Source organism: Sapajus apella, unplaced genomic scaffold, assembly GCF_009761245.1.
Source record: "Sapajus apella isolate SASKATOON/1434 unplaced genomic scaffold, GSC_monkey_1.0 scaffold120, whole genome shotgun sequence".
NCBI classification, from domain to species: Eukaryota; Metazoa; Chordata; class Mammalia; order Primates; family Cebidae; genus Sapajus; species Sapajus apella.
The window spans coordinates 1,936,781-1,963,754 of record NW_022437060.1 but is presented as its reverse complement, the minus strand read 5'-3'; the positions used below and the strand labels follow the sequence as shown (position 1 = coordinate 1,963,754).

Here is a 26,974-nt window from a genome sequence, read left to right as displayed (position 1 = left end):
CCCATCTGGACCTGGGCTTTTTTTGGGTGGTAGGTTTTTAATTGCTGCCTCAAGTTCAGATCTTGTTATTGGTCTATTCAGGGTTTCGACTTCTTCCTGGTTTAGGCTCGGGAGGGTGCAAGTGTCCAGGAATTCATCCATTTCTTCCAGGTTTACTTGTTTATGTGCATAGAGTTGTTTGTAATAATCTCTGATGACGGTTTGTATTTCTGTGGTATCTGTGGTGATATCCCCTTTATCGTTTTTTATTGCATCTATTTGATTATTCTCTCTTTTCTTTTTTATTAATCTGGCTAGTGGTCTATCTATGTTGTTGATCTTTTCAAAAAACCAGCTCCTGGATTTATTGACTTTTTGAAGGTTTTTTTTTGTGTGTCTCTATCTCCTTCAGTTCTGCTCTGATCTTAGTTATTTCTTGTCTTCTACTAGGTTTTGAATTTTTTTGATCTTGCTCCTCTAGCTCTTTCAATTTCGATGTTAGGGTGTCGATTTTAGATCTCTCCTTGCTTCTCATGTGGGCACTTATTGCTATATATTTTCCTCTAGAGACTGCTTTAAATGTGTCCCAGAGATTCTGGTATGTTGTGTCTTCATTCTTGTTGCTTTCGAAGAACATCTTTATTTCTGCCTTCATTTCATTGTTTATCCAGTCAACATTCAAGAGCCAGTTGTTCAGTTTCCATGAAGCTGTGCGGTTCTGAGTTAGTTTCTTAATTCTGAGTTCTAATTTGATTACACTGTGGTCTGAGAGGCTGTTTGTTATGATTTCCGTTCTTTTGCATTTGCTGAGGAGTGATTTACTTCCAATTATGTGGTCAGTTTTAGAGTAGGTGTGATGTGGTGCTGAGAAGAATGTATATTCTGTGGATTTAGGGTGGAGAGTTCTGTAAATGTCTATTAGGTTTTCTTGGTCCAGGTCTGAGTTCAAGTCCTGGATATCCTTGTTAATTTTCTGTCTCGTTGATCTGTCTAATATTAACAATGGGGTGTTAAAATTTCCCACTATTATTGTGTGGGAGTCTAAGTCTCTTGGTAAGTCATTAAGAACTTGCCTTATGTATCTGGGTGCTCCTGTATTGGGTGCATATATATTTAGAATCGTTAGCTCTTCTTGTTGCATTGATCCTTTTACCATTATGTAATGTCCTTCTGTCTTTCTTTTGATCTTTGTTGGTTTAAAGTCTATTTTATCAGAGATGAGAATTGCAACTCCTGCTTTTTCTTTGCTCTCCATTTGCTTGGTAAATCTTCCTCCATCCCTTTATTTTGAGCCTTAATGTATCCTTGCATGTGAGATGGGTTTCCTGGATACAGCACACCAATGGGTTTTGGTTTTTTATCCAATTTGCCAGTCTAGGTCTTTTGATTGGGGCATTTAGCCTGTTTACATTTAGAGTTAATATTGTTATGTGTGAATTTGATCCTGCCATTTTGATGCTAGCTGGCTGTTTTGCCCATTAGTTGATACAGTTTCTTCATTGTGTGGATACTCTTTACCATTTGTATATTTTTGGAGTGGCTGGTACTGGTTGTTCCTTTCTATGTTTAGTGCCTCTTTCAGGAGCTCTTGTAAAACAGGCCTGGTGGTGATGAAATCTCTGAGTACTTGCTTGTTGGTAAAGGATTTTATTTCTCCTTCATTTATGAAGCTTAGTTTGACTGGACATATTTTCTTTATCCAGTCTGTCATTGATGGGCATTTGGGTTGGTTCCAAGTCTTTGCTATTGTAAACAGTGTTGCAATGAACATATGTGTGCATGTGTCTTTATAATAGAACAATTTATAATCCTTTGGGTATATACCCAGTAATGGGGTTGCTGGGTCAAATGGAATTTCTATTTCTAGGTCCTTGAGGAATTGTCACACTCTCTTCCACAATGGTTGAACTAATGTACACTCCCACCAACAGTGTAAAAGTGTTCTTATTTCTCCACATCCTCTCCAGCATCTGTTGTCTCCAGATTTTTTAATGATCACCATTCTAACTGGTGTGAGATGGTATCTCAACGTGGTTTTGATTTGCATTTTTCTAATGACTAGTGATAATGAGCTTTTTTCATGTTTGTTGGCTGCATAAATGTCTTCTTTTGAGAACTGTCAGTTCATATTCTTCACTCACTTTTTGATCGTTTTTTTTTTTTTTTTCTTGTAAATTTGTAAAGTTCTTTGTAGATTCTGGATATTAGCCCTTTGTCAGATGGGTAGGTTGCAAAAATTTTTTCCCATTCTGGGTTGCTGGTTCACTCTAATGATAGTTCCTTTTGCTATGCAGAAGCTCTTAAGTTTAGTTACATGCCATTTGTCTATTTTGGCTTTTGTTGCCATTGCTTTTGGTGTTTTAGTCATGAAGTCCTTGCCCATGCCTATGTCCTGAATGGTTTTGCCTAGGTTTTCTTCCAGGATTTTTATGGTGATTGGTCTTATGTTTAAATCTTTAATCCATCTGGAGTTAATTTTTTTATAAGGTGTCAGGAAGGGGTCCAGTTTCAGCTTTCTGTACATGGCTAGCCAGTTTTTCCAACACCATTTAGTAAATAGGGAATCCTTTCCTCATTGCTTCCATTGCTTGTTTTTGTTAGGTTTGTCAAAGATCAGATGGTTGTAGATGTGTGGCATTACTTCCGAAGCCTCTATTCTGTTCCATTGGCTTATATCTCTGTTTTGGTGCCAGAACCATGCTGTTTTGATTACTGTAGCCTTGTAGTATAGTTTGAAGTCAGGTAGCATGAGGTCTCCAGCTTTGTTTTCCTTTTTTTTTTTTTCTCAGGATTGTCTTGGCTATGTGGGCTCTTTTTCAGTTCTATATGAAGTCTAAGGTGGTTTTCTTCCAGTTCTGTGAAGAAGGTCAATGGTAGCTTTATGTGGATAGCACTGAATCTATAAATTACTTTAGGCAGTATGGCCATTTTCGCAATAATGATTCTTCCTAACCATGAGCATGAACTATTTTTCCATCTGTTTGTTTCCTTTCTTATTTCCTTGAGCTCTTTCAAAATTTCCTGGGTACTTACCATGGGGCAGGCTCTGGGAACCCAAGAACAAATGGGATATGTCCTGACTCCCAAGGAGTTTATGGATTTATGTGATTTAGGCAAGTAAATAGACAACACAACACAGTACATGTTAGAATAAAGTAGACGGTAGGGCCAACTGGATCAGTTATGGGCAGCTTACAAGGGCCAGGGAGGGCTTCTTAGGAGAGGGAAACTTATACTGAATTCTGGAAGATGGGAGAGTTGACCTAATAAGAAGGGCATTCTGGGCAAGGGTGATCACCATGAGCTGTTGTGGTTCTGGGAACCAGCTGGATTTAGTTTCTAAACCTGATCTCATCATTTACTGAGAACAAAGGAAAATTATTTACTTGTTAACAGCTCTGTTTTTTCACCTGTAAAATGAAGAAAATTCAGGAGAAAAAGCATTCTAGATGGAAGTAGAGTGTTGAGCAGGTGCTCAATCACAACAGAATACCTGTGTAAACCAAGGAGTGTAACTATGTCTAGCAAGTGACAAGTGATAAACTATCGGCTCTTTCAAGAGGATTCCTTATCATTGTGTTTAAGTACTTTCTTAAATATATATTTTTCAATATTTCAGAAAAACAGCATTTATAATATCTGTTGTTTAATTCTAAAAATAATGATGCTGGCCAGGCATAGTGGCTTATGCCTTCCTGTAATCCCAGGACTTTGGGAAGCTGTGTGGGTGGCTCAGCTGAGGTCAGGAGTTTGAGACCAGCCTGACAAAGATGGTGAAGCCTCTCTCTATTAAAAATCTAAAAATATTAGCCAGGTATGGAACCACAAACCTTTAATCCCAGCTACTTGAGAGGCTAAGGCAGGAGAATCACTTGAACCCGGGAGACGGAGGTTGCAGTGAGTTAGGATTACACCACTGCACTCCAGCCAGGGTGACAGAGTGAGACTCCATCTCAAAAATAAATACACAAATAAATAAGTATAAAAATAATGATGCTGATTTTGCCCGAAAATGAGGAATAAGAAGAGCAAGGAGGAGGAGGAGGAAGATGAGGAGGAGGAGAAGAAGAAGGAGAAGGAGAAAGAGGAGAAGAAGCAGCAGCAGCAGCTAGATATAACTTGAGTTCTTCCACATTGACAAGACCCTTTAAAAGTTGTATAGGGTAGTTGCTGTTGACAAAAGTTTATTCCCTTATACATAGGCTTACTACAGAAGGAACTAAGGCTCAAATTATTTTTATTTTTTATTTTGTTTTTATTATTTTTTGAGACAGGGGCTCACTCTATCACCCAAGCTGGAGTGCAGTGGTGCACTCTACACTCATTGCAACCTCTGCCTCCCAGGCTCAAGGGATTCTCCCGCCTCAGTCTCCCTAGTAGCTAGAATTATAGGCATGCACCACCATGCCGGCTAATTTTTTTATTTTTTGTAGAGACAAGATTTCACCATGTTGGCCAAGCTGGCCTTGAACTTAAGGTGATCCACTGTCTCAGCCTCCATAAGTGCTGGGATTACAAGTGTGAGCCACTGTGCCCAGCCCAGTTTTATTTTTAAACTAAGTCTTATTTTAAACTAAGGCTCAAATCTGTTTTATTTTTAAATTCCACATTGTGAACATCTATTTCTGTTTACACACACAAAAAAAATGACATGTGTCCTTTTCAGTGTAGCACCAATTAATATATAAACAGGAAAAAAAATGATACCAAATAGAAAGTAAATGTATTACAGTATGTCAGAGAAATTGCCTCACACTCCTGACCTGAAGACTGAGTTCACTCTCTGCTTTATTAGACTTAGGGATAGAACTTTACCTCTATCTAAGCACTGTCTGTGGAATTATAAATTGGCCATGTTTATCATTGCTGTCAACCTAATGAAAGGGAATTTGGACAGAAAACTCCATGGAGGAAATGGAAACTCATGGATTAATCAAGCAGAGGGGATAGAGGAAGGCCTGAGGACAGTGGGAATAACCCTGGACCCAGGTATCTGCAGAGACAAATAGACTTGGCAATGCCAGGCAGGCAGCTGATGGTGATCTGAACCACTGGAGTGCACAGCTGGAGGGGTGGAAATGCCTCTTAGTTCCCTAACCAAACTACTGAAGAAGACACTAGGGGAGGTGATTACTGAACCCCCAGCTCTGACACCCAGCTTTTCTGGAAGTCAGCCTTTCACGGTGTCAAACTTACTTTGAAAAATCATGGGGTGAGTTTGCCTCCCCAAGAGTCACGTGAAAATGACTCAGTGAGAGGTTCCCACACATCACATTAGCAGGTGGATGGATACTTTAAGAGGCATTGATTGCATCAGAACTCCTAAGAAGGCGAGAAAAATTTTGGTAAAACGAGTCGAGGTGATTTTTTAAAATCACAAACGGATATTGGGGGAAGCTTCAGAATACTTTAGCAGATAGGATCTCTGCTGAGATTACTAGTTCCTGAGAGGAGCAGATGCAAGGGGGATGTCAGTAAACATGTAGAAAATGAGAGTGTTATCAAGAATGGAGAAATATGTAAAGATTACACGTGCGAGTATGAATTACCAGAACAGTGAGATCTTAAGAGAATTCAACAGCCTTAAGGAAAGTGGGTTTGATCACTATGCCTGACACATAATTACCACACACTTGCTGACTCTATGAGGTTGAATTAAATGTTAAGACACACAGATTATTAGAATCAGAAGGGTGTGAAAGAGCACGCTGCCCTGCAGCCCACCAGTGCATGAGATGGGCCTTTCCCTGCCATGGGCAGAAGGGGCACCTTGCCCATGATCTGCACAGTGACCCACCCCGACCAGCTCCTTTCTGCACAAAATATGCTGCTGTTGGGAGCTACCATTACTTTTCAAGTAATAAAATAACAAAAGTAATAATATCTGAAAATCTGCAATGGTCAGAACCAGAAAGAGAGAATGAACCAGGAAAACCAGGATCAGATATAGAGAGGTTCTCCTTCTGGCTGACCGTGTTAGGCAGTGGCCTCATAGCCCCAAAATATATTTTTCTATTCTTCCTTACATTATTTCACAATCTTATTCCACATGCATGTATTCTGAAATTCTATGAGTAGAAACTTATACTTGAAACAGTCCTGCCCCCAAAAAAGTATTTAAATACTTGGATGAGGACAGGGCATCAGTCAGGGACATGGTGGTTACTCACAAGCCTCTTGTATTACTGGGATTGGCAGCTTGAGAAACATGGGAGGGCTGAGAAAGTTTAGGGAGTTTTTTTTGTGGGGGGAAATATAAGAAACTTTGAGGGGATGAGAAAGAGTTACTTTAGTTGTTCTCAGCTCAAATTTGAGCAGATATTTCTTTCTCCCCAGTTGTCGTCAGCTTATGACATCACTCCTCAATTGCACTTATTTTCTGATCCCACATATGTCCAAGGGAAGAGACTCTGCCATTTTCAGTGCTGGACTCCAATGACTCCAGACCAGATGACCTCTACTGACAGAAAAGGATGGCAAGCAGAGTGCCCTGGGCTACTCGGCTCAACTCTCGAAGCCAGTGACACTGGGGAGAGGATCAGATGAGGAAAAGTGCCCGTCACAGTGTTTGAGATAAAGTAGCCGCTTAACCATTTACTGCCTCTGTGGCAATTTTTAAATATAGAGTGTCTTCCAAACATTTTTTAAATTTTATTTTTAATTGACATAATAGCCATATATATTTATAAGACACATAGTGATATTTCAATACATACACGTATAGTGATCAGATGAGGATAATTAGCACATCCATCATCTCATATTTATCATTTCTTTGGGGAACATTCAGTATTCCCCTTCTAGCTATTTGAATCAAAATATAATATACTTTTGTTAAGTCTAGTCATTCTACAGTGCTATCGAACACTAGAACTTATTCTTCCCATCTAGCTGTAATTTTGTTTTCTTTAACAAATCTCTCCCAAGTGGCCATTTTGCATCGTGAATTAATATTCTCTCTCTTTGTCTGTCTCTCTCTCGCTCACACACACACACACACACACACACACACACACACAATTGATACACTTCTATTATTAATATGTCTCCTGGGAGTCTCATGTGTCTAAATTCTGCCCCACCCCTGCTCCAAAAAAAAAAAAGAAAAAGTAAAAGAAATGCTGATTGAGGCCAGGTGCAGTGGCTCATGCCTGTAATCCCGGTACTTTGGGAGGCCGAGGCGGGCAGGTCACCTGAGGTCGGGAGTTCGAGACCAGCCTGACCAACATGGAGAAACCCTGTCTCTGCTAAAAATACAAAATTAGTTGAGCGTGGTGGCACATACCCAACTACTTGCAAGGCTAAGGCAGGACAATTGCTTGAACCCTGGAGGTGCAGGCTGCGATGAGCCAAGATTGTGCCATTGCACTCCAGCCTGGGCAACAAGAGTGAAACTCCACCTCAAAAAAAAAAAAACAAAAAGAAAGAAAGAAAAAGAAAAGAAAGAAAGAAATGCTGATTGAGACCCAGTAAATTCAATAAATTGATTTTCTAACCTAAATAACAAGGAATAGCTAATATCTGTTTGCAAAACACAGCCCTAGTAAAATTTGAATGTTCCAATGGGCTGTGAATTGTTAAGAAGGTTAAAGGGCCCTAAAGGGTTAAAGTGAGGGACTGTGATCTAACCAAGCCACACTCCCATCAGGGGGATTATACATCAATGGGTGATAACAAGACAGAGTTCTCTTTCCAGTCCTTAGAAAGAGAAGGAAGACAGCAATTAGGAAGAAAGAGAGTTATAGGAAGTGGTAGGAATTGAAGAGAACATAGAAAAGATCTTAACTCTACCTTATTAAAGTTTAATTATCCAATTACAAAATAGATGTTTTATTTCCCAAACTGGCATTTTGGTTTCTGATAGCACCACACACACACACACACATACACACATACTATCTCTCTCTCTCTCTTTCTCTCTTAAATTTTGCAGCTCTCTTCAGAATTTTCTGTATGGACCCTGATAAACATATGTAATATATTTTTAAAATTTGATTAATGGAAGGATTAAGATTTGAGGGCCTAATAATCAATTAAAAGACAACCTGATCATATATTTGCATTTTATAGGTGCTGCTTTAAATTCTAATTTCTAATATTTTTCTTTCAAGGAAGCTTACAGGTTCGCTATCAGTTGAGCAAGGAAGAATCCCATATATTCACCATTGATGCGGAGAACTTTGCCAACAGGAGGATGCACCACTTGAAGATTAACCGAGAGGGAAGAGAGCTTACCATTCAGGTACCATCCTTACTTTCTCCCGCTCAGCCAGTGTGCCTTGGCTACCCTATCACACTTTTCTAAGCTTCTTCCCATGTCAGTGTAGTGCCTAGTGCTGGAAAGAGAGTTACAGATCACACTTGTCCGCAGACTTGGAAGAACTAGGATCATGGTTCTCAAGGTGTGCTTCCCATGTCCCACCAGCATCAGCATCACGTGGGACCCTATTAGAAATGCACATTCTTGGTCCATGCTCAGTGGCTCACACCTGTAATCTCAGCACTTTGGGAGGCTGAGACAGGTGGATCACAAGATCAGGAGTTCGAGACCAGTCTGACCAACATAGTGAAACCCTTTCTCTACTAAAAACACAAAAATTAGCCAGGTATGGTGGTGCTCACCTGTAGTCGCATCTACTCAGGAGGCTCATGCAAGAGAATTGCTTGAAAGCAGGAGGCGGGGGTTGCAGTGGGCCAAGATCATGCCATTGTACTCCAGCCTGGTTGACAGAGTGAGACTCCATCTCAAGAAAAAAAAAAAAAAAGAGAGAAATGCAGATTCTCGGCCAGGTGTGGTGGCTCATGCCTGCAATCCCAGCACTTTGGAAGGCTGAGGTGGGCGGATCACCTGATATCAGGAGTCGAAGACCAGCCTGGCCAACATGGCAAGACCCCATCTCTATGAAAACTACAATATAGCCAGGTGTGGTGGTGTATGCCTGTAATCCCAATTACTCAGGAGGCTGAGGTAGGAGAATCACTTGAACCTGGGAGGCGAAGGTTGCAGTGGGCAGAGATAGTGCCACTGCACTCCACTCTGGGAGGCAGAGCAACTCCATCTCAAAAAAAAAAAAAGAAAAGAAAGAAAAGAAAAGAAATGGAGATTGGTGATTTCCACACCACATCTACTAAATCAGAGTCTACGGAAGAGGGGAAAGCAGCAGGTGATACTAATGTCTGCTCCAGTTTGCCAACCCCTGGGCTGCATTAAAGTGAGGAAGACACACAAGAAAAGAGGAAATCACAATAGGCTGTGGGAAGGGCGGTGGCAGCATCATCCACAGATGATACTGAAGAGGGTACTGATCACACCCTGGCATCAGTACTTACTTCCTGGAGGAAGTGAGAAGTAAGCTGAGTCTTGAAGATGAATAGGAGTTGGCCACATGGAAGAGGAGAGAGTTCAAGATGAGGGTCCATGTGGGCGCAGGCTAAAGCTGTCTGAAAGCATTTGTGTGGGAGGCACCCCATGAGATCTCAGTGGGCTCCACATAAAGGGCCAGCAGCAGATGATGGCAGATCCCAACAGAGAATAGGCAGAGTCCAGATCATCCCCTTTAGAGCCATCACCCCCAGCAAGCACTTGCATCTGCCCAGCAACCACTCCACGTTTTTTAATTTTTCTGTTCTCCTAGTGGACCATTTTACACTTTCTTCTCTTTACTTATCCTGCTAACAATTGCCAGTTCGTCTTCACTCTCAGTGGATGACTTTGCTCTTACTTCTTGTAAAAAATATAACGTTCAGAAGAGACTATCCACACATTCTTAAAAGCACATTACCTACCTGCCTCATCTGTGTTTGCAATCTCTTTCCCTCCTGGATAGTTCATGGTTCTAGCTAAGGTCCAACTTTACTACCTGTGGACCAGATCTGATATCCTGCTGAAGAAAATCACTCCAGCATGCTTCCTTCTCCTTCTCTTTCGTCAGTTTTTTCCAGCTCTACTGGATGGCTCCCCAAAGCATAAAACAAATACTTACTACATGCATTAAGAACTAATATACAATGATAACAACTCTGAACAAGCAAACAAGCCAGCCTATCTCTGGTTAAAGAGAGAAAACCTTTCTCTTATCTGACTTCTTATACTGTTTCATTGTCTTTGTCATTTTCTTGCCCAAATTTTTGGAAATGTTGTTAATATATTTGTTCTTCAAATTTTCCCTACCTTTTTCTTATACCTCTACTGAAAGAGTTTTGTCTCTGTGCTGCAGCAAAATTGTGCTTCTCAAAGCATCATTGTGCTTACCTTGCAAAACCCAGTGGTCATATCTCAGTATTACCTTTTCCTGTCCTCTCATTGGCAACTGATGTAGGGATTCCTTCCTGTTCTTTAAGGAAGTTAAGTCTTTATTGCTTGCAGGGTATAACTCTCGCCTTTGAGCCTTCTGTTTGTGTTAGTTGCTTACTCTTTGTTGGTTTCTCATCATCTCTCAAAACTCTACCCATTAGAACACCCCAGGACTCCCACTTCTGCTTTTGATCTACACTCACTCCATGCTCATCTCATTCAATCTCACAGCTTTAAATTTCATGTATATGCTGATGAATGAATCCCGAATGCATATCTAACGCTAATTTTGTCCCTGGATTCCAGACCTTATATCAACTACCTACAGGACATTTCTATATGAATGTCTGTCAGATGTCAGAATATTTAAATAAATAGTTAAAATTGACCCATTAGGAGGTCCCCCTGAAACAATGACCTCGTCCCCCATAAGCACATCCAAGTTAGTGGCAGCTTCATTTTTCAAGTACTCAGTCTGGAAATTGTGGTATTCTCTTTTTCTTTCTCCTTCTCTTCCATGCAGCATCCGTGGATCAATAGCATCTACCTTTCCCCAAGCCACACTTGTCCTTTGCTTGGATGATCTCTGTTTATAGTTGCCTTTTGATTGCCGTCTCCTCGTTCCTCCTTATGTTCCCCAGCTGCCTATCCTCAACAGTCAGAGTCATCCTGGTGAAGGAATAGTCAGATCTTGGCATTCTTCTGTCCACACCCTCTCAATGGTTTCCTTTCTTGTGCAGAGAACAAGCCAAAGGCCCTCCAGTGGCTTATAAGGATCTCCATGATCTGACACCGCTGCTCTTTTCCTGGTTGCTTCTCTAGCCTCATCTATCACATGCCCCCTAGAACTTAGGTGTACCACTTTCGCCTCCTTGCTATTTGCAGAGCCCTTGGACTCACTGCTTTGCCCAGAATGCTATTCCTTATCTACATGCATGTCCAGTTCTTGTACTTCCTTCTGGACGCAAATGACTCAAAAAGTCATTCTCATTGAGGCCGTCTCTGATTAGCTTATTTAATACAGCAACCTATTTCCTGGACTTCAACCCGACACTCCCCGTTATCCTTGCCTGTATTTTTTTTTTCCTCTCGGCACCTAACTTCCAACACAATGTATTTACTTAACAAATTTTCTGTCCTATCTCCCTCCTCTGGAATGTAAGTTGCCTGAGAGCAGTGGAGAGTCATTCTGAGCAGACAGGTGCCGAAGGGAAGTCACCACAGGGGAGATGGGAGGTTATGTATGAATCCCTGCTGGGTTGCACTGAAGCTGTGCAAAGTCAGGCAAATGGCCAATGGGATCTTAGTCTCCTCTTCTTACAGGTGAACGGTAAAATAATGAGGATTATTTCCAGGAATAGCATCCTATGCATGGTCACAGCAGAGTCTGGAAGAAACCAATAGGATTTGTCTAGTTTGAATAAGTGGGGATGGATGGAGAGAGCTGCCTAGGAATCTGGAGGGGACAGAATGGTTGGAGCTGATATTAGCAATGGGTGAAGCAAGGAGATCCTTAAAGCATGGACATAGAAATAAGGTCTTACTAAAGTTTTCCAGTGGTGGCTTTTGCTTACCCCTACAAGATGGGATTATCAACCATCCATGTTGGATGCAACTGTTCAACTACCCTCTCCTCCCCAGGACCACATTTTTTGTCAAACTGCAATCCTTGCCCAGGAAAATTTCTCTGCCCACACCTAAATGAGATCAGGTCAGAATTATGGAACAATAGGGGCAATGATGGCCCTAAGGACAAACTGAGAGCAAGAGGGAGAAATAAAAAATGAGTTCCTGCCTCCTATTAATGCTAATTTTGCACAGCAAGTTCCTGAGCAGGTTTCATTGGTTTGCTTGTTTGCAGCAAAGAATTTGGTGAGAAAATCTTCATGGGGAGATAAATACCTGTAAAAAGCTGTGTACAGTTTCCCAGGGAGAAGACTTGTGTGGAAGCCCTTATTTCGCAAAGAAGAAAGAGAGGGGTATTTTATGTGCATTGTGGGAGAATTAGGGAGACCTGACTAATCTCTCCTGAGAGAAAACCTCAGGCGGCGGGGAGGGAGTGGGGGGTCTGCTCTCTGTGTGAATTTTTTTAAGCTATTTCCAGATGGGATCCTTTTATTCTTACCTGCAGTCCTCTGCTGATGTGACTTTGTTTCCTGATTTCTTGCAGATGGACCAGCAGCTGCGACTCAGTTATAACTTCTCTCCAGAAGTGGAGTTCAAGGTTATAAGGTCACTCACCCTGGGCAAAGTCACAGGTATTTTGTCCTAATTCATACCTATCCAGTGGGCTTTATTAAAATAAATGAACACATAATTTTCATTAGGGTGATTAAGGATTCAAATCTGGAGCCTTTTGATCCCATAATATCTGAGATCTGAAACCAGAACTTTTTTTTTTTTTTTGAGATGGAGTCTTACTCTGTTTCGATCTCAGCTCACCGTAACCTCCGCCTCCTGGGTTCAAATAATTATCCTGCTTCAGTCTCTGGAGTAGCTGGGACTACAGGCATGTGCCACCATGCCCAGATATTTTGTGTGTGTGTGTGTGTATTTTTAGTAGAGATAGGGTTTCACCGTGTTAGCCAGAATAGTCTTGATCTCCTGACCTTGTGATCTGCCCACCTCAGCCTCCCAAAAGTGTTGGGATTGCAGGCATGAGCCACCACACCCAGCCTGAAACCAAGATTTCTTATTTACAAAATGTCAGAATGTGTCTATGGCAGAAATAGGCACTGCATTTCTATCTACTTTATAACAATTTGCAAGAGGTAAAATATTAAAGTAATTAAGCAGAATACTTATTTACTTAATTTTAAAATATATTTTTAAATTTTATTGAATTTTAACTTAAATGTATGAGTACATAAATTAAGGATTTGAATAACTCAATAATTGATCAAAAATTTTAAAGGCATTGTAATTTCCTACTATGATAGAGAATTTTCTTTTTTTCTACTGGAAGTTCTGTGAATTTCACTTTATATATGATGAGAGTATTCATTACATGCATGCAAGATTGAAATTTTTATATCTACTTGATGAAGTGAACATTTTATCACGCTTAATGATCTTTTTAAACTTTAGTAATGTCTTTTTATGCTTAAATTTGTTTTGCCTATTATTAATATGCCGGTTACAACTTCACTTAACTTAGTATTTGCCTGGCCTCGTTGCCCATTCATTTTTCTTTCAATGGTTCTTTTTTTTTAAGCTTTATAGATGATCTTGTGAAGGACACTGCTAAATTTTATTTTATATACACAATCTGTCCCTCCATGTTTTTTCATAAAGGCAAATGTAGGTCCTTTTACATTGTGGGTCTCCTTGTACTCAGACTTGTTTCTGCCAGCCTATTTTTTATGTATCCAACTTTTCCTGTGATTCTACCATTTTCTTTCTAACTCTCTCTATCGCAGTCCAGTGCAGAAAACATGAATAACTCTAGGCATTTTAAGCAGAAACACATTTAACACAGTAAGTTAGTTGCTGACGAAATTGTTGCAGCACTTACAGTGTAGGTTCTTGAGGTCTTTTGCAATGACTTCCCTGTGCCCCATACTGTATGCAAATTCACAAGTCAAGAAGGAGGTCTCTGAAAAATGGCTGTGGAGGGGCATCATGGTCCCCTGCTTTTGCTTGCCAGTAGAAAGAGCTGAAAAGGAAGAAAAATGACTCCTGCTACAGACTTCCAGCTTCATAAAGGGTTTATAATTTCCAGATGTAGTGTTGATCCAGAAACCTAGCTGCAGTAGGGTCAAAAAATGTCCGTTTTAGTTTCTCAAATGGCAGTTGGAAGAACACTGATCAACACTGATCCTAGATTGAGTTATTTATTTCTGATCCCATTACGCCTCCTAATAATAATCATCGTTATATTTTTATATACTGCTTTTTTATTTATTAATACAGACACAGTTTATATATTCCTCATTTCTTCCTTTATCCCAGACTTTTCTATTTTCTGCCAGATTTTATTTTCTTCTTTTGAAGTAAATTCTTTTGAATTCTTTTCTGTTTAAGGGTCTCTTCATTATATATATATATATATATATATATATATATATATATGTATGTATATACATATCTGAACAAAAGGTTTTTATTTTACCTTTAATCTTGGAAGATAATTTTGTTAGATCTTCAATTAAATGTTGAAGAATATTTTCTATCAGATGTTGAGAAATGGGTCAGAGGTGTGATGGAGCCAATGGCACTCGCCCATAAGAGCCAGGTATACATGTCTCTCGCCACCTCTGCAACCTTCACTGGGGGCAGGATGGCAGCTTGAAATCAGCTGTCTTAGGAGAGTTTACACTGTGGATGTCAGAAATGCTCAAAGCCAAGGCTTTTCCTATGTCTTCCTCCTGAAGAACCAGTTTCAAAGCCTCACTGGCACATCAGTGTCCTCTTGTTTTCTGGCTTCCCTGCTTGCTCCTGAGAAGTCAGCTGTCCATCTGTCTTGCTTTTAAAGGTGCTCTGACCACTCCCATGCCTACCACCTACAAGTTGATTTAAAGTCATCTCTTTTTCTTTGGTGTTTTGCAGTTTTGTCATCAGGTGTCTGCTTGTGGATTTCTTTAAAAATTATCTTACTTGATATTTTTATGTTTCCTGTTCATTAGTTCATATGTATCTATATATCCAATTCATATTTATCATTCATATGTGTCTGTTATCAGTTCTTAAAAACTCTCAATGTATCAACTCTTACTTCCTCCTATTCTATCTACTTAAAATCTTTTAGATTTGAATTATATGAATTTAGGCTTGCTAATTCCATAATCCTATTTCTTATCCTCTTTTTATAATTTGTACTCTTTGATATAACATGTTGCATTCTGGGCAATTAATTTGGCTTTATCGTCACATTCGCTGGTCCTCTCTTTGTGTCTAATCATATTCAATGAATCGTTTCTTATTGATTTTATATTTCATTTCTAAAAATAATATTTTGTTATTTTGAAAGCATGCCTATTAATAAAGATAATCTGTTGTCTCTGTTCTCTTCTTTGTTTCCACCTTTTTATGCCTTCAGGCACTTCGTTAATAGTTATTGAACATTTTGTCTGTGACAATGCCAACATCTGAAGTCTGTAAGGGTCCCAGTCTGTTACTTGCTGTTTTCTAAGGTTTTCCTGCAGTAGCTTGTTTCTTTATGCTGTGTGTGTGTGTGTGCACATGTGTGTGTTCATATTGATTGTAATTAATTTGCGACAACTCTAAAGATTAAAAATCAAAGCACTTTCCTCAAAATAAGGTATTTTGTTTTTACTTCACCAGGTGCAAGGAGGTACTACCAATTTAGGAAAATTTTAATTTCTCACCTTTTTACTGAACAGAGAAGAGACATAAATTTGAGCTCCATACCTGAATGAGATCAGTCTTCTGGTTAGAGTCTTAGCAGAAATGTTGATACTATTAAATCATTAACCAAATTATAACACCCTTGGAAAGAGGGAAAATTTGGGCTTACTGACTACAAAGCCAAGACCTTTTTCATGGCACCTGCTTTGTGTAATGGAAGCTCCAATAACATCCTCTTGTTAAAAAAAGAAAAAAAAAATCTTTGTTAAATCTTACCACCATGTGTAGCATTCATATGACCCTTGAAACTTTTAGCTAAGCCAACAATAATACTGGGGAATCAAAGTGTTAAAGCAAGGTCCTTCAGATGACTTGTTATTTTATTTCTGGTGCTTTGTAATTATCAGGTAAAAAAGAACTATATTAAGATTGAGGAATAATACTGTATCAGTCCATTTTTGCATTGCCATAAATACTTGAGATTGGGTCATTTATAAAGAAAAGAGGTTTAATTCACTTACGATTCTACAAGCTGTACAAGAAGCATGATGCTGGCATCTGCTCACCTTCTGGGAAGCCTCAGGAATCTTACAGTCATGGCAGAAGGCGAAGGAGGAGCAGGTATGTCACATGATCAGAGCAGGATGAAGACAGAGGGGGAAGATGCCACACACTTTTAAACAATTTTATCTCACCAACTCACTCATTATGGCAAAGACATCAGCAAGAGGATGGTACTAAACCATTCACAAGAAATCTTCCATCATGAGCCAATCACTAACCACCAGGTCCTACCTACGACATTAAAGATTGCAATTCAACGTGAGATTTGAGTGAGGACACAGATACAAACCATATCAAATAGCCAATAAAATATCTTCATTGTTCTAAGGATGGGAGACATCTGCCTACTGGGCTTTCTTCCCATTTGAACTGCTGTTGAACAGATGGGAGGATTTGGACCAACACTGAACTTCAACACTATGGCCTATGAAAGGTCGTAGCAGAAGGTAAAGGGAGACAATATGAACATCCAGGCTTATTATTAAGAATCGACACTAATCCTGGGGGACCTTTGGAACAAGGAAACCAAATCCCATTCATCAGAAAGAGAGTAGAGTAGGGATAGAGGAAACAGGAAGAGATGGTATTAAAATGGATACATGGAATTTATGCAACTGAACTTCACAATTTTAAAAAAGATTACTTTGTATGACATTTTTAACTGTAAATCAAAGACTAGGAAGCATTTTTCATGGTAGATATGAAAAGAAAAATATATGTAGTAAATCGTCAGTTTTCTTCAGTACCACTAATATCATTTCATTGCAAAGCAAAAGCAAGTTTGTTCATTTTCCTTTTGTACAAAAAGGACAAATTCCTTATTAAAGAGGACAGTGGTTTAGTATATCCTCTATACCACCCATGATGAATAAATCAGTTTTGTTTGTTTGTTTCCTGAAGGTTTGCATGATGTAGATACTGGCCCATGAAAAATAGCAGATATAATTGTCTACATTAAAACTTCACTGTTGGTTCTCTCAGAATGTTGATGCTCAAATCTGTTAAATCATGGGATATTGCAGTTAGTTCTTTGGTTTACTGTCATTTCTTAACGTTCAAGAGAGATTACGTGGTTGTGGCCTATTGCATCAGTGAATTTAAGATAAATAACGTTAAAGAGATAAAAAGCACATATTGAGGGAAGTAACCCATTTGGAAGAGACAATGTTTCTGGAAAATTACTTATTTTATTTGAAAGTATAGATGTGTATGCCTCAGATTCAAACACCGTGTGCTTTATCGCTGCTATTTCTAAGCCTCTGTCTAACTTGGCCATATCATAAGAGCATAGACAGCCATAGAGACTTACGAATTGAAAAACCTTGAAACTTCTAAAGAAAACTCTGCCTTTTTTGCTTTTAATTTACTTTTTCCTGGTCCTGATGTCTCCTTCTTTACTCTTCCAACATATATCAAAATTTGAATTCAAAGCCAAAACTACTGTTGTTTGTTGAAATTAAGAATTAGTATTATTTTAATGAGAGAAGACTTCTTACCAGTCTGCAGAATTAAGAAGTAGGTACCTTTTAAAATATGGAAACAGGTTAAAGTTTTGGTGGAAAATAATTATACTACTGCCTTTAAACTGTTGCTACCAAATTCGGAAGAGATATTAAAATGGAATTCGCACTCATGGCATGCTGATAGCATTAGTTTTTTTTTTTTTTCTTTTTAATGCAGCTGGACAGTTTAATAGGCCAAAGCTCACACCTGCCAGATGCATTATTCTTCTGCTCCAATGGCCGTTTGCCCACCTAGCTTTAAGTATTTACTTGCCTCTTACAAAAAATACAGAAATTGAAAGAATTTGTTCTCAAGGTTCATAAAACTTACAGCTAATTGTAAATTGCAGAGCTATCTATGAGCATTCACACATGCTTTTGACCTGTTAAAATGAATTCTGATTGCATCTATAAAACAGGGTTAATTCTCTCCAATCCCTCAGGTTTAAACTTTGAGCCTACTGTGTCTTCTGCAACATTACAGTATCATTGAATGAATACCCTGAATGATTTCACGTAAAATCACTTTATAAGCATCTTGCAGAGGGTGAGTTACGGCTGCCATTTACAGAAAGCACAGAAGAATTTATGCATATAAATAAAAGGTGTGTACTTCAAAATGCTCACTTTGGAAGACTGTACTCTAATTCCTTTTTGGTTTTGGACACAGGTCCTTCTTATGATTCAAATCTGGCAGTCAATGCTAAACTAGGAAGCAAAATTTTAGAGTGGAAGATGCTCAGCTTTTTGGAGACAAATTGACCCATGTTTGTATCTCTCGTGTAGTTAACCACTGTGTAACCTTGGCGAATTTATCTAACCTGTTTGCAGTTCCCTATCGGTAGCATAAGGATAGTAATACTTAATTCATTTAATTAATTCACAAAGCTGTGTAAAGGTTTCATGACACATTATATGCAAAATACTTGGTATGTAGCATATCCTCAAATGATTGCTTTTTTTTTATTTTCAAGGTTGTAGAAACATAAAAGAGAACTGTTAGGGCTTTTTTTTTTTTTTTCTTTTTTCTTTTTTGTTAATGTGTCTGTCGAGGTGACTGTAAGTGTGACTTCCCAAAAGGTGCTCAACTGTGCTCCAGAAGAGCAATTCTGAAACACGGTGAGTCCTGCAGAATCCAGTGTGACTCATTATCGATTAGCACTGTTCAAGGATACATCAAACTCATACCAGCTTAAACAATGACAACAGAAGAAAATAATAGTTGGTGAAAATAGAAGTTTCAAGGTGTAAGATCTGTTCAGGCACAGCTGGCTTCAGAATCTCAAATATTATGATTCAGACTTTTCCAGTCTGTCTAATTTCTTACTCCATATTTGTCTGCTTACCTCTTGAAGGGACTTCATTTGCAGTCAAGATTTCAGTGGTAACGAAGGTGACATCATCCACTCCAGAGTTAAAAAGTAGCAGTTCAACATCCCACGTGGAAAGAAAACCTTCCATTTTTAAAAGTTCCAGAAAACTTTCCTTAAGTCCTGGGATTGAGTTTTCAAGGATCAATCCCAGGCCATGGCAGTCTTCAGGTGATTAGGATCTACTACATGGCCATGGCCAAATTATTCACCCAGCTATGGCTGTGAGGAGCATGAAGGGGTTAGTTCAATGTTAATCGCATAGGTTCAGAACAGGTAAAGCTACTTCTCAGAAGCAAGTTGAGCAGTTCTTACCAGAGAACGAGAAAAATAAACAATGATCTTGTAATGCCACCTCTTTTTCTCCTTTGCATTTTGCTCTCCCTCTTTTAAGAGGAGGGAAGAAGGTGTAGTTATAGCCAGGGGCTAGGAATTATGGCCGATTTAGGGAAAGGATTGTGCCAGTATGTATAAGCACTATAAATATGTTGCAGTAGGAAAAGTAATAGTTGAGGTATGCTCTTATAATACACAAATGCATGTTATCTTCTTTAGAACAAGTTTATAGCTTCCAAAGTGACTCCTCTAAAAAATTATTTCATTTTAAGTGCATAGGCTTCTCAAATTCTCTTTCATTTTGTTTATGGTCTTACATTGTTCTTCAATGATACCAAATCTACAAACCACAGCTTCTTCCAGACTTAAATTCTAACATTGTGTGTAATTGTCTTATGTTGTGTCCAGATAACCTTTTTTTTTTAAGTATTTTTTATTGCATTTTAGGTTTTGGGGTATATGTGAAGAACATGCAAGATTCTTGCATAGGTACACACATGGCAGCGTGATTTGCTGCCTTCCTCCCCATCACCTACATCTGGCATTTCTCCCCATGCTATCTCTCTCCAACTCCCCACCCCCCACCGTCCCTCCCCTATTTCCCCCCAACTGACCCCAGTGTGTGATGCACCACTCCCTGTGTCTATGTGTTCTCATTGTTCAACACCCACCTATGACGGAGAACATGTGGTGTTTGATTTCCTGTTCTTGTGTCAGTTTGCTGAGAATGATGGTTTCCAGGTTCATCCATGTCCCTATAAAGGACAGAAACTCATTGTTTTTGATAGCTGCATAATATTCCATGGTGTATACGTGCCATATTTTCCCTGTCCAGTCTATCATCGATGGGCATTTGGGTTGGTTCCAGGTCTTTGCTATTGTAAACAGTGCAATGAACAGTTGTGTGCATGTGTCCTTATAGTAGAACGATTTATAATCCTTTGGATATATACCCAGTAATGGGATTGTTGGGTCAAATGGAATTTCTATTTCTAGGTCCTTGAGGAATCGCCACACTGTCTTCCAAAATGGTTGAACTAATTTACACTCCCACCAACAGTGTAAAAGTGTTCCTATTTCTCCACATCCTCTCCAGCATCTGTTGTCTCAAGATATTTTAATGACTGCCGTTCTAACTGTCACGAGATGTTATCTCAATGTAGTTTTGATTTGCATTTCTCTAACGACCAGTGATGATGAGCATTTTTTCATATGTTTGTTGGCCTCATGCATGTCTTCTTTTGTAAAGTGTCTATTCATATCCTTTTCCCACTTTTGAATGGCCTTGTTTTTTTCTTGTAAATCTGTTTTAGTTCTTTGTAAATTCTGGATACCAGCCCTTTGTCAGATGGGTAGGCTGCAAAAATTTTTTCCTATTCTGTTGGTTGCTGATCACTCTAATGATTGTTTCTTTTGCTGTGCAGAAGCTGTGGAGTTTGATTGGGTCCCATTTGTCAATTTTGGCTTTTGTTGCCATTGCTTTTGGTGTTTTAGTCATGAAGTCCTTGCCTACACCTATGTCCTGAATGGTTTTGCCTAGATTTTCTTCTAGGGTTTTTATGGTGTTAGGTCTTATGTTTAAGTCTTTTAATCCACCTGGAGTTAATTTTAGTGTAAGGTGTCAGGAAGGGGTCCAGTTTCTGCTTCCTGCACACTGCTAGCCAGTTTTCCCAACACCATTTATTAAACAGGGAATCCTCTCCCGTTTCTTGTTTTTGCCAGGTTTGTCAAAGATCGGATGGTTGTAGATATGTTGTGTTGCCTCCGAGGCCTCTGTTCTGTTCCATTAGTCTATGTCTCTGTTTTGGTACTAGTATCAAATAACCAGATCAGATAACTTTTAATGATACTGTCTCTTTGGGTAATAAATTATTTTAGATTCATTAATCTAATCTGACCTTCTGCATCATGAAATAAATGGTGTGTTTTAGAGTATCTTGAAATATCAGGTTTCAATAATCATCCCAACTTCCCAAACATGGACGTCTTCTATTTTCTACTTTGTAGATAACCAGCATTGAATTGCAACTGGGTTATATGGGATTTTTGTTATTTTTGACTTTTACAATAACAAGCTACATTTTTTCCCCATGGAAAAATTTAATAGATGATTTAGTTTCTCCTCCTGCCGCAGGAATGTGTGTTATCTACTGATTTAAGATGCAATTTTATTTCTGTGTGTTAAATGAATCCCTTCGTGATAACTCTGCCAGCCTGCTCCATGCTCTGCTCTGTTCTGTAAAAGTTGTTCATTTTTCCTAAGAATGAAACCACTCTTTAAACAGAATGCCCTTGAGTTACTCATTTTGTATCATCACTTGTCTGTTCTGTCTATACTAGTGTGTAAAAAGATAAACGAAGCAAAAAATATATATATGTCAATGATAAGTTGTTTTCAAATGCAGACTGTCTTTGGCTGGGAGGAGCTGTTAGTAATCTCCTCCTAAAAGGGGTGGCCTTCAAAGAAACACCACACATTCCATATCTTTGCCTGACCGTGATAGCAAAGGATGTTTTGTGTGGTGGCCCAGAAGTCACATGCTGTGACTCTTATTGATAGAAACTTCAAATTAGTTCTTCTCAAGCAAAAAACTATTGAGCATTACTATGGCCACACAACGTGTGAAAGAAAACAAACAAGCAAAAAACCCACCACAACAAAAACCGTGCTTGTTCTAAAGATCCTGCGTACCTTAAAAATTCTTTCAAAGGAAAGTTATTTGAGTGGGATCTGTTGGTAGTATTAAAGTTTTTCACGGTTTTGAAGTATCCCATGTAGGCTATGCTAAATGCTAGGTTTTCTTCACTGTAACCAAATAATACTAAAAATGGTATAATGTTTATAACATACTAATCCTAATAGAATCATAAAAAGTAGTAGTTCCTGTTAGTATTATTATTGGATAATATCTTTCTGTATGCTAAGTCTAAACTCTTTCCTTATATTAATTCATTTTTCCCGTGGTCATTACCCAGGGAGATAAATGCCATTATTATTTCTATTTTTATAGATGAGAAAAATTGAGTCACAGAGGTTCAGTGACTTTCCCAATATCACGTAACCAGTAAGTGTCTTTATTCCGGACTTCTAACAAATCCTGCCATATTTTGGTTTTTAAAGAGTAGCATGAAGTATTTCACACAATGCATTGCTCCTTTTTCCGCTGAGGAGCTCTGTGTCAAAAGGTTGTATTTTTCAGAGTTGGTGGGCTTAAAAGCAGAAGTAGAATGAGGGAGGCTTTAATTATGGAGAAAGAATGGCATTTTTCTTATAAGTTAGGCTTTGGAATCAGCTCTGGGTTCAAAGCATGACTTCACTATTTACTACTGTGACCTGGACAAATTACTAAATTCTCTAAACTTCAGTTTTCTCAATTAGAATACATGTATATGTTATTATAACAATGATAAAAGGGAAGTCTCTTGGTAATGCAGATGACGTGACTGGCATGATGCCTGACATTTAATACAAGCTCAGTAAGATTTGTAACACCAGTAATAATAATAACTTAAGAAGCTGCTTAATCCAACAAAGCATTTTCCCATTTGGATTCTAATTGTCTTTCAGCTAAATGTATTCAATTCTTTACCTAACAAAGCTTAAATTTTACTCTTCTCTCCCACTCTAGGGGAATGAATGGATAAGGCAAGGTGTCAACTTGACTTTAATTGATGATTGGAAAACAGTGGAGGCAGTGACATGGACAATATTTACTTTTTTTTTTTTTTTTTTGGAGATGGAGTCTTGCTCTGTTGCCAAGGTACAAGCTCAGCTCACTGCAACCTCTGCCTCCTGAGTTCAAGTGATTCTCCTGTCGCAACCTCCCAAGTAGCTGAGACTACAGGCTCATGCCACCATGCCTGGCTAATTTTTGTGTTTTTAATAAAGATGGAGTTTTACCATATTGACTAGGCAATGTCAAACTCCTGACCTCCAGTGATCCACCCACCTCGGCCTCCCAAAGTGCTGGGATTACAGGCATGAGCCACCGCACCTGGCCAACGATATTTACTTTTGTTAAAATCGTCTGAAAAGAGTTGACTAGGCCAAAACCCACCTGAAATTATTTAAATTTACTATCTCAGGAGTGGAGCTGCCTAATGGGTTATAACCATATGATACTTTGTGAGTCAGTCAAGCTTAAAATCATGAAATCTAGTCTGATCCTCAAAGACTGGATATCCCCTCTGTCCCTCTCCCCATCTCAGCATGCGGTAGCCATGAGGTTCCAAAGACAGGACCCCAGTCTCATTTATGGTTTTATCTTTCCTGCTACTGTATTGGCAGACACACATTACGTGTTCCACAATGTTTGTTGAAGGAAAACACACACAGGCACACGCACAACACTCATAGATGTAAATGTATAAATATTAGAGCTGTGGTTACCTGAAAGGTTGTCATACCACACATGACTGGGCCCAATGTCATGTAGCTAGCTGCCCTCAAGGCTTGGACGAGTATCTCCAGCTTCCTCTTACAGTGTGATTTTCCTCATGAGGATGTGTGGCAGTGAGACGGGGAATGAATGGGTTGGGAATCAGACAGTGCTGAGCTCAAACCATAGAAAGATCTCTTCCTAGCTCTGTCACCACTAACATCACCTCCCTGAGACTTGGTTTCCTCATCTGTAAAGTAGAAGTAGTAATACTGGCTTTACTGATTTGTTTTGAAGATACAAGATAATGCCCGTGAAGTGTCTGGCACCTAGTGGTATTTGAAAACAGCAGCTATTTTTAATGAGATCATACAACCATGCTGCCTATTGATTTTCCTTGCCTGATATCCCTCTTCCTTGCCAATGGCACTGCTATTGATTTGTTTGCCCTTTGCCTGGGGAATCTGGGCCAATGTTATAAATGTCAATGTTGACAAGGTAATGAAGTAAAAAGGATGCGAGCTAAGACTAATGAACTCCCTGCAGCAGCCTTGTAGGGACCTATCTGAAGCTTGGTGAGATTGGAAGCACTGTATTGGCTAGAAGCTGAAAGAAACAAGTGGAACAAGCACAGATTAGAATTCTAGATGCTTTCCCATGCAGAAGGAGAGGGAATTGAGGCTCAAGGAGGGTTGTGTGGCCACTGGTTCCTCATTTAGTCTACCAAGATTTTATTTTTGCAGGATGTCCTTAATAATAATAAATTGAGTCTTAAAACATCAACATAACTTAAAGCTCATTGTCACTTAGGAATGATTATGTATGTCGTTCATCCATGTCTAAGAGAGATTTGATGTGAATCTGTGGATTTTTTTCTTTACACTTCCACAGTTATTATTGCCAGTAATCAGTGTCAGAGCTAAGGTCTTGTTGCAAATATTTTAAAGTTCTCTACATTTTCCTTGATATAAGAGTCACATGGCCTGCTTTCCAGTGGAAAAAATAAATAAGTAAATCATTCCACCTAATAAATTTCTAGTTTTAGCTAATTCCCTTAAAATCAGCTGCTGCCTGCTCTAATCAATCATATATAAGACTTGAATATGTGGCTTATCTTTCTCATTTATTTTCTTACTTTTTTTCCCAAATAATTCCATAGACTATAAGCCTTGCATAGGGCATGCCTCCTATAAATGATAAACATTATATAAGTATTTGGAATTAGGAAAATTGCTCCCTCACCTTATTTGTAGATAATTCATTGAATGCATTATTGGGTACCTATTATATTCAAGGCGATGTGATAAGAGAAAATATGAAAACTTTAAAGCAGTATAGCCTATGGATCTTTGCTCCCAAAATGATAAAACCTGTATCTGTGAGGATAAGACATTTATTTAATTTTGTTCTGAATAGTTTTGATAAGTGCTTTACAGATAGAGTATGCTTAATATTCGTAAGAAGGAGAGGCTGTTTCTAGGTGAGATGACCCAGAATGATGTTGTGTGGAAGATCACCTTGGCCTTAGTCCAGAAGCACAGGTTTGACTTCAATAGATGGAGTACACTCCAGGAAAGAGGAATGGTGTGAAGCAGATAAGACTGTAGGAAGACAAAGATAGTGGGCTAGGAACAGTAAATAGACCATCTGAGGAGGTTTTCATACGTGCAGCAGACGGAGGCAAGGGAACCAAGAAAGGTCCATTGGGAGAATATTACAGAGGATATCCAGTGCTCTGCAAAGGCGTTCAGACTCTATTGTGCAGAGAAGGGAGGGCATGGAAGGGGGTTCTCATGGTCAGAGCTGCTGTTATCAGCCTCCCTGGTTAGTAACAAGCAGGTTGGAGGAAGGAGAGGCTGACGTGGAGGTTATGCTAATGCCTCTCCTTCGGATATGAAAGAAATAGCATTGGAACTGGGGAGCAGGTGCAGGTGCGGTTTGTAAAGTAAGAGCTGGGATGCTTGGGTAATTCACTAGGTAGGTGGGTGGCAGGGCACGCAGGGCAGGAATGGATAGGACAAGAGGAAAGGAAATTAGAGCAGCTTTTTCCAGTCATTGCAGAGGGAAATAAAATACTTCTGGTCTGGCCTGAGCCTGTGTTTACTGACTTGGGGTACAAGTTACAATGGATTATAAAGCTGATACCTTACTCTCCTTTTTCGAGCCAGCTCTCCAGTCCTACTCAGCTGCTTCTGGATTTGAGAAATCCCTATCATCAAGGACAGGCGGAAGAAAAGTGGATTGAATTGCTGTGGGGAGAGTCCAATTGGGGGCCTTCACTGTGGCGATGTCCACAGTAGCTCACAGCTGCATGGAACAGATCTCTCCGCACCTTGAATTTGTTACAATTCTCTGACTCCTATTTCTTATCTATGTATGTAGCTGCTTCCTGGGAAAAAGCATGGCCCTTGAAGGCAGGGACATTTTGTCGTCCATATTCTTATCACTCTCATTTTGAAACACGGGCCTTTGTGCTCTGTCTTTGCTTCTGTGTTTTATAATACACTTCTTCTGATTAGTAATGCATCACAGGTGTTAGACCTGTTTTCAGTTCAGCGGGGAAACACTTGCACTCCTATTCCTGATTTTAGGGACCCTACTAGTGTGACCAATCATTCTGGTCTACTCAAGACTGAGGGATTCCCAGGGATCTGGGATTATAGGTCCTGAAACTAAAGCAATCTTAGGAAAGCCAGCACAGTCTATCACCTAAGCCACACTCAGTTCAGAAGTTTGGAATAATTTAATGGAACTGGACTCAGGGCTTTGAATACCAGATTGACAACTGAGTTTCATGCTTTGCCCAACCACAGCTGAGTTCAGGGGCCAACATCTCTGAGGATATGCTGTGGTTTGAATAGTTGAGGCTGGGAAGGAGTGAGAACGAACCACTCGGCCCACTGACCAGCACTCGCTGAGTCTCTGCTGGGCTACAGCACATAGCACCAGGCATGTTGAAATGACAAAAGAGGAGTGTGGGATTGTTTATGCCCTTAAATATTCAGTGCTCTGGGTGGAAACCCAAAATTGTGTGCAAGCAGTAATTACAGAACAATTGATCTTTAAAGCATGGAACTTATATTCTAAGGGCATTATTAAAAGATTAGAGAAAGGAGAAATCAAAAGTAAAATTGTGTGTAACCAAGATCCTATTTCCCCACTGATTTTGGATGGAAGGCCAGAACCTTCTTTATGAAGGGTGACACGCTCTGTCTAGCTTATGCAGAGATGGTGTCTTCATCA

The 26,974-nt window shown here is 39.3% G+C and overlaps 1 protein-coding gene and 1 long non-coding RNA gene across 2 annotated transcripts in view; one reads left to right on the top strand and one right to left on the bottom strand.

Moving 5' to 3' along the window:
• Positions 1-26,974, top strand: part of CNTNAP5 (contactin associated protein family member 5) — an 851,907-nt gene that overhangs the window by 779,849 nt on the left and 45,084 nt on the right. Inside the window, exons 20-21 of the mRNA XM_032260961.1 lie at positions 8,091-8,221; positions 12,444-12,531. Of these exons, the coding sequence (XP_032116852.1) occupies positions 8,091-8,221; positions 12,444-12,531 (219 nt within the window). The remainder of the gene's footprint in view (positions 1-8,090; positions 8,222-12,443; positions 12,532-26,974) is intronic.
• LOC116538542 lies at positions 17,797-23,093 on the bottom strand. The gene is made up of 2 exons (XR_004263674.1): positions 21,191-23,093; positions 17,797-19,765 (listed from the first exon to the last, which is right to left on the bottom strand). It is a non-coding gene; the product is annotated as an uncharacterized LOC116538542 (long non-coding RNA).